Raw genomic sequence first — 8,277 nt, 5'->3', positions numbered from 1 at the left:
GTAAACTTGAAAACGTAGAGATTGTTTACAATGAAGAAGTTGCACAACAAAACTCAAAACAGAATCATCGGAAATCATCTCATCAAAAGACGGCGATCATTGCTGCTTCTCCAATTACATGACCTTGTATCGCATCTTGTAACCTCTCTTTTGTCACCTGCATTATGCCCATACCAAAACTTTATTTTATATAACTATGCTACGTTAAGAATCTTATCCCTTACCAAAAAAAAAAACAATAATATTATACATATGTTAGGGATTTGGCCCAACACACCGGAGAACGAGCCCAAAGTTCTCCAGGGTTCGTCTTTGAGATTGACATGGCTTCGGCAACATTTTTTCTTGTTGCCGAATGATGCTAATGAGGTGACTGTACAGCGATTTGCCCGGGCTTACATTCTTGCATTGATGGGGTCCATTCTTTTTGCCGACAAGAGTGGAGATGCAATTCAGGTTCTTTATCTCCCGCTTTTAGCTGATCTCGACGTAGCAGGGACATATAGTTGGGGTAGTGCGACCCTTGCATACCTGTATCGGCAGCTATGTCGAGCATCACATAGGGGTGCGAGGGAGTTAGGTGGCCCTGTGTTGTTGTTACAGATTTGGGCATGGGAGCACATACACATTGGCAGACCTCGGATTTCGAGGGTGCGGGACCCACCTCCACAGTTTGACGAGGCCGTTCCTATTTTAGGCTCCCAGCATGTTCCGGGGATTGACCCCTTAGCTGTCAGGTAATATTCAATGTCTCACATTTGTTGACATTCTTTAGTTTCATTTTTCTCATGGATAATGACGTATATTTCTTTTCAGTTGGCTTCGAGTACACATCAGTAGGTCCCACACAGCAGGTGGGCTTCCTTACTACAGGGATGCACTTGACCATCAGACGGACGAGCAGGTACATAGGCTCGTACTTGCCTAACTTATATATATTGGTAGACTCTTCTTTTGCCTAATATTTGTAAGATTCTATTTTTTGTAGATGACTTGGCAGCCATATACTGATGCGAGACTGGCGTTGTTACCTGCTATATGTCGAGCTGATCGACATGTATGGCGCACAATGGCCCCACTTATCTGTTTCGACATTGTAGAGTTCCATTTCCCTGGTCGAGTTATGCGCCAGTTTGGATTCGAGCAGCGATTCCCGCACCTTCTGATACGAGCACAACCCTTTCATGCCATAGATCGGAGGTCGAAGAACAAGAACTATCCGCTCAGACATCGACCTTACATTGCACATTGGGATGAGCGCGAGGGACACATAGTTCAGGGCACTCCTTTTAGTGGTCGTACTCATGCCTTTGACGAGTATATGATATGGTTTCGTCGCATCACGAGGTTACGCCTAACGAATCCATCGAGGCGACCACCTTCTACACATTATCAGCCTGCGTCTGCAGATATAGTACTGGTAAGTTCACTGATTTTTAGTTGCACTTTTATTTATTTATACAACTATATAATATGTATTTTTTTCTTTCTATTCAGGCACATACTTTATCTGATATTGCTCATAGGTGCGGTACTGTGCTAGAGGCTTCTGAGTCATTGCCTCCAGATATGGTGCGTGACTTGTATGCGCAGACATTGCAGACTATGAGGGGACTGTGTGTTGATGCTGTTGGCCGAGCTGGACATGGCCACATCGTACAGGGCGTGCCTACTTCTGCTGGATATACATCGACTTCTACATCTTCTACGTCTGCTGCCCATATATCTACCACGCCAGCTTTGCTTTCACCTCCAGTCACTCAGAGGGCCTATCGACGACGTTCTGACACTACTCCCCCTTCTCTTGATGCCATTGCAGAGACTCATGAAACCACACCTAGCTCATCTACACCTTCACAAAAGAAGAAGAGAGGGTTTTAGAAGTTTCATTTATTGTTTATGTAGTTAGTTAACATTATTTTCTCACTCTAACTTGTAACTAAATTTTTTTACATACATTTGAATGTGTATGAGTTGGTGATGAGTGATCAATGTGTGGCTTATATTTGGTGTTGTTGAATGGAATTTGGTGCTGGATTTGCAGGTTGGATAATGTTGAAATTGGAGGTTGGATAATTGTTTGGAATTGCTGGAATTGCAGGTTGGATAATGTTGAAATTGGAGGTTGGATAATTGTTTGGAATTGCTGGAATTGCAGGTTGGATGTTGTTTGGGCTTGGTGGAATTTTTTTGGCGTTCTGGCAGTTGGCCAGTTATGTGGGAAACAATGCAGTGAGTGTTGGAGTGGGTACAAAACCGCTACTCAGAGTAGCGGTTTTAATGAATGAACCGCTACCTAGAGTAGCGGTTTACCCGAGGGAGGAAACCGCTACTCTGAGTAGCGGTTCACTCATTAAAACCGCTACTCTGAGTAGCGGTTTAGGTGAATGAACCGCTACTCGGAGTAGCGGTTTTGTTTGAAGTAAACCGCTACTCCGAGTAGCGGTTTACCTCCGTTAAAACAAAAAAAAAAACTTTTTTTCGCGTGCCGTCCTACGTGGACGGTACGCAGGGAAATAAAAAATTTTGTGGCACATTTTGGGAATTAATCCCCTTTTTAGCATTATTCAAGGAAAAAATTCAGATTATTTGGAACCGTCTTAAACATTTTTTGTGTAGAATAATTTTTGGTGATAAAAATAATACTTCCTTCATTTTCTAAAAATGCTTCACTTTGACTTGTATATTTATCAATATACAACTTTAATCATTAGTATTTCTAATTATTCATTAGTAAAATATTATAAAAAAAATTATATAGATATTTTAAAAATATATGTTGAGCCAAATTGAACAAAATCTAACATGCTAATTAACATTGGTATTTATAAATATATAAAGAAAAATATGATTAGAGAAGAGGCTACATATCGTGCAAAAGTTAATAAAGAGAGTAGTATATTTATTACGAAAAGTAGTATATTTATATTTTAAAAAAAGTATGTATTATATATAAATCCAACATATGAGCTAATTATAGGTACATTATTATTACAATAATGTTTTTGGTTCCAATATAGAACATTATTGATTAAATATTGTACTACATTTCTTAATTATTTGAATAAAAAATGTATATCACAATTATGAAGGTAGCAAAACTCTACGGAAACAAAAATGTTAAGTTCTATTCCCTCAGCCTAAAACTTTTCCACTTTAAAAATGCCAACTGCTGAGAGCTACTCCATCAAAATATTTCGAGTCTTTTAACATGCTTTAGAGTACTCCCAACCGTTGCACTCCTTGTGGGTTATGAGGAGAGAGAGTATTAAAGTAATATTAGTTTATTAGGAGAGAAAAAAAATTTGACCAAAAAATTGATGCTCAGCTCTTCAGGATGAACCACGAAAAAGAGGAGCAAAGAAGAAATTGGAGGAGAGAGAAAATATGGTGGGGTAGGTGGAAGAGTGAGGAAGTAATAAAATAATTGATGACTACAAACTATAGGGCAACTATTGGTTATGCTATTACAGGAAAACAAAAGTCCTTGGAGCACAACTAATGTTTGACATATAGTTGGTGGTAATTATTTTTTTTTTATTTGCTCACTCTTACACCTACCCCACCATATTTTTTTCCCTCCTTCAATTCCTTCTTTGCTTCTCTTTATTTGGTCTTATTTGGTCCATCATATAGAGCTGAACATCAATTTTTTTTACAAATTTTTTCTCTCTCCTAATAAACTAATATTACTTTTATATTATCTCTTCTCATAACCCATAAGAATGACAATGACTGGTACTGGTAGTACTCTTACCTCCTTAAATAAGGAGGACAACAAAAGTTGCGATACAAGCCTTTAGCTATAGTTATAGGGGGCCCAAGCCCAACAATGCAATAGCTCCCAATGGGCATACGAAGGTACAAAAAGAATTAGAGAAATTGTCTCAAACCTAACCCCAACGGCCCAACTAATTTAAACCCGGAAAAATGAATGACCGCAATTTTGACAGGGGCTAATATCTTGATTCTTGATGCTATAATAAAATGGCCCTTTTTTTTTTTTTTTATTAAGAAAGATAATTGGTTCGAAAACCAATCCCGGCTAAGCTACTAACCTGCAGAATGCACCAGCTCAGAGCTAGGTACAAGGCTAAACCGTCTAAAAATTAAATGCCCAACATATTGTTGGGATGAAAATTTGAACCCTGGACAATGCCCTCGAATTCGGGATGGTACTCCACTAGGCAACCACCTCTCTCTCATAAAATGGCCCTTATGAACCAAGATATTTTTTTTATCTCACTCTTGAAATTTTAACATTATAAAATAATTAAAGAGACTATTCTTGTTCTTTTTCAATTTTTAAGAAAAAATATAGTCATATAGAATTTTGTTTGATTCGTTTCACTTAATACTTTATTAATATTCAAGCTATATTTTTTACGAATATATAATAAAAAAATATTTAAGTTCAAAAATGTACATTAAAGACGTGTAAAGAAAAGTAAGAAGAATAAAAGAAAATAAAGAGATAGTCAATAACACATTAGCTCTAAAAATTTACTGAGTTTTTTCCTAGATTATCACCTAATTTACTTTATTTCATATAATTTTAAAAATATATAAAAAACTTTAATGGTCGAAATTTATAATTACTTATTATTCACTGAATGCCATAATATAATCAGTTCTTATATGGTCAATTTTTCATATAATTCAACCAAATTTTTTTCTAATTAGTCAAATTCTATGTAATAAAATCAATTTTTTTAAAAAATAAATTATCATAAACTCAATCTACCCAAAATCCAAATATTTTATAATCTATATGTATCAATATAAATAAATCATTAATATAAAGTATATTAAAATTTATTAACTAGGTTAAAATTATTTATCGTTCCTAAATAAAATAAAACCAATCTCAATCCTCTATGCACGAGTGCTCAAAAAGAAATTCTCTTTACTTACACAACTTTGATTAATTAGTATAATTTAATATACATTTACTAATATATATTATTATTTTTATAAGATAGTAATATAATATCCATACTTCTAACCCAACAGACCCTTACGTAAAATAGTATAAAATCATTTCTAAAACCTCAACTATAATTAACACTTTGACAATTTTATATAATCCAACTTGATAGTTCGACCCGAAAAAGAGAACAACCCGAAACCTCCAATGAGAAATGTCCGAAAGATTACCACTCCAGTGCCGAATTTATAAGCAAAAAAAATCCGCAAAGTGAAAGCATAGCATTGATCGTCAACGTAACTCGTTTACAAAATTATTCCATCATCCACGATAGCAAACATGTACGCATCATGTAAACTTGAAAAGGTAGAGATTGTTTACAATGAAGAAGTTGCATAACAAAACTCAAAACAGAATCATCGGAAATCATCTCATCAAAAGACGGCGATCATTGCTGCTTCTCCAATTACATGACCTTGTATCGCATCTTGCAACCTCTCTTTTGTCACCTGCATTATGCCCATACCAAAACTTTATATTATATAACTATGCATGCTACGTTAAGAATCTTATCCCTTGCAAAATAAAAATAGGAAAATGATATATATAGCGCCTTTGTCCCTTAGGGCTATGAATCAAGCATTTATTACCTCAAATGATGTGAAATTTTGTCATGAATTCATAAATTGTTTCCATTTTAAGACATGTATTTAATGCTTATATAGAGCCCTTAGGGTTACATATAACATCACCCATAAAAATAATAATATTATACATATGTATATAATGTTCAAGTAGAATACTTTTGAAGGATCGATTATACCATTAGACCAAACTACTTTTCTTAATTTTTTTAAAGGATAAGTTAAAATCCCTTATAAATCGACCGATCATACCATTAGACACAACAATCTCATAATTCCTTCAAGGATGATAAGTTAAAGTCCCTTGTTCCTTTGTTAATTTTCCATGAGAATTATTTTACAAAAGAAAACTCAATTCTAAATAACTTTTCCTTTATTTAGTTGTAAGGAAAACAACTTCCCTTTATTTGTGTTACGATCAAAGTTATTAAAATTACTATTCAAATCTTAAAATCTTACGATTTTACGATTTAAAATATGGTAGACGATTCGATTAGCGATTCTAGACGATTCTATACATTTCTGCTAACTAGCGAAAACCTCGCAAGTTTACATCATGCTAACAAAGAAAATAAGAGATATATATGGTTAGTTATTGCCAATATAGTGAGTAAACAACTATTTTTTCCAATTTTTAGGTCTTTTAACGTATAATTTTAGCATATTCAATGAAGATTGAGTGAAATATCTTGATTACACATGTTTGTAGAATCTTACAATTCTATAATTCGATTCTAAAGGTTGTTTTCTGTTTGGGCCCATTTCTTGGACCAGCCCACCTAGGGCAAAGTTACTAAAATGCCCCTACATCTAGGGAAGCCATCCCTCCACCAGCTGGAGGTGACCAATATACCCTCATTTATTGGGGCTCCTCTCCTCTACAAATAGGGGTTGTCTCACCAGGCAAAGGTAAGCAACTCTAAGTTGCCAAACCCAGAGCATCTCTCTCTACAATTGATCCCTTTCTCTCTCTACCTCAATCATTTACTGACTTGAGCGTCGGAGGGGCGATCCCGGGACCACCCCCGGGGTAGGCTAACCTTACATTTTGCAGGATTCCGATGTACGGATAACGGAGCTCAGACGTACCTTCTTGGGGCCATATCAAGTTTCTCAGCACACATCAACACTTATGATCACCCTCAATTTCTTAGCAGAAACATTTTCGATTCAAACTAGAATCTCGATTTTAACAACATTGGTTACGATATTATTTGACAGAATAGGAGAGAGTATAACTTCCCTTGTCTTCTTATATAAAGGAAATTTTACTGGCTCATATAAATAAAAAAATAAAAACTAAACTCATATTTTTCCTTCTTTAATTAGCTCTAAATCAAACATAAAAAAAGGTGAGAAAAATAAATTTTCCTAAGGAACTTTCCTCTAACCAAACACACCATGACCTTTGTAGTTTGTCCAATAATTAAAAGTGAAGAACATACAAAAATCACACACATAATACTATCTCCGATTTGGATTATATTGCTTAAAATGAAATTTAGTTGTACATTTATGACAAAAATTTGCATTAATCTATGTAATAAATGATCAATTAATACTTATTTTTTTCCATTTTTAACTTCTTATATGCAGTCCTTAGAACTACATTTAGCTTTTTCCATAACAATAATATAAGCAACAAAATTGACATGATAAAAGAATATACATATACATATACATATTACATACCGTCTTGCCCAAATGAACCTCATCATCAAGAGCATACAATCGAAACTCAATTCGATGTCCATGACTAGGCATAGTGGGCACACGCCATCCAGGCACCTTATCATCATTATTCCCTTCCACAATATTCTCATACTCACCACCTAATTCTTGTGACTTGCCCGAGAACTCCTCGGGCAAGCCCTTTAAAGTAGGTGGGATATGCGCCACCACCCAAATAGTCCACGGAACAATCGGACTATTCGGGTCAGGTGCGTCAATATCTTCCACCACTAAAGCCAAGCTTTTAGTCCCCTCCGGAACATTATACCACTCGATCGGAGGAGACATTCGGCACTTCGTGCCTTGACCTTCGTCGGTGTACTTACGTGGTAGCCGACCATCTTCTTTGTTAACGGGTGGACATACCATACGAAAGTCATCGGAGTCTTGTGGTACACCAGCCATTTTTTCTACTATGTTGTTCTTTTTTTTGCGATTTTGAAAAGATGTATAAGATATATTTTTGAACTTTCAGGGATAGTGGATATAATGAAAATGGGGTTTGGATTTGTTTTTGTAAGATGGGAAAATGAGGTTAGGGGATTACACGTGGTTAGAAAGGTTTCTAGTCGGTAGGAGAAGTAAACGGATTTATGTGACACGTGGTGGGTGTTTATGGTGAGATTTATTTTTTAAAAAGTTTTATTTAGAGGGTTGTTTGTGACTTTGTGTATGGTGATGAGTTGTGAATCTTGTGATGTGTTTGGCCATGAATACTTCCGTCTTTCATTTCTCTGCTATGTGTACTAGTAGAGTAGTAGTAGTATCGCCACTAATGTGATGGTCGGTCATTGGAAAGTGTCTCTATTAATCTATTTTGATATTGTCGTATTAGGTATCTTGTTAAATATAATGGATTTCTGCTCATAATAAAATTATATAAAATTTATATGGACCACGTGGATGTAGGTCGGTATGTTAAAGAAGGTAAAATATGAGATGGTGTCCGATTTCGTTAGAGTTATCAGAGAATTT

The 8,277-nt window shown here is 35.5% G+C and overlaps 2 protein-coding genes across 2 annotated transcripts; one reads left to right on the top strand and one right to left on the bottom strand.

Moving 5' to 3' along the window:
• The first annotated feature begins 252 nt into the window (after positions 1–252).
• On the top strand, positions 253–1,920 carry LOC104892531 (serine/threonine-protein phosphatase 7 long form homolog). The gene is made up of 4 exons (XM_048645661.2): positions 253–737; positions 817–904; positions 989–1,420; positions 1,498–1,920. Exons 1-4 carry the CDS (start codon positions 253–255, stop codon positions 1,879–1,881), a joined length of 1,389 nt encoding a protein of 462 aa, XP_048501618.2. The 3' UTR covers positions 1,882–1,920.
• Positions 1,921–5,189: 3,269 nt separating this feature from the next.
• Positions 5,190–7,803, bottom strand: LOC104892530 (hypothetical protein). The gene is made up of 2 exons (XM_010678490.4): positions 7,264–7,803; positions 5,190–5,436 (listed from the first exon to the last, which is right to left on the bottom strand). The coding sequence occupies exons 1-2, from the start codon at positions 7,705–7,707 to the stop codon at positions 5,362–5,364; spliced, it is 519 nt and encodes a 172-aa protein (XP_010676792.2). The 5' UTR covers positions 7,708–7,803; the 3' UTR covers positions 5,190–5,361.
• Between the last annotated feature and the right edge of the window lie 474 nt (positions 7,804–8,277).

This window comes from Beta vulgaris, chromosome 5 (assembly GCF_026745355.1).
Source record: "Beta vulgaris subsp. vulgaris cultivar EL10 chromosome 5, EL10.2, whole genome shotgun sequence".
Classification (NCBI taxonomy): domain Eukaryota; kingdom Viridiplantae; phylum Streptophyta; class Magnoliopsida; order Caryophyllales; family Amaranthaceae; genus Beta; species Beta vulgaris.
This window is presented reverse-complemented; position numbering and strand designations above follow the sequence as displayed.

What these genes read in the sequence shown, in the direction of transcription:
- LOC104892531 (XM_048645661.2), top strand. Translation starts at nt 253, where the DNA reads ATGTTAGGGATTTGGCCCAACACACCGGAGAACGAGCCCAAAGTTCTC. An exon ending in ATTGACCCCTTAGCTGTCAG is followed by an intron (nt 738 to 816) that starts GTAATATTCAAT and finishes ATTTCTTTTCAG; the next exon opens with TTGGCTTCGAGTACACATCA. An exon ending in ACCATCAGACGGACGAGCAG is followed by an intron (nt 905 to 988) that starts GTACATAGGCTC and finishes TATTTTTTGTAG; the next exon opens with ATGACTTGGCAGCCATATAC.
- LOC104892530 (XM_010678490.4), bottom strand. Translation starts at nt 7,707, where the DNA reads ATGGCTGGTGTACCACAAGACTCCGATGACTTTCGTATGGTATGTCCA. An exon ending in AGGTTCATTTGGGCAAGACG is followed by an intron (nt 5,437 to 7,263) that starts GTATGTAATATG and finishes GGCATAATGCAG; the next exon opens with GTGACAAAAGAGAGGTTGCA.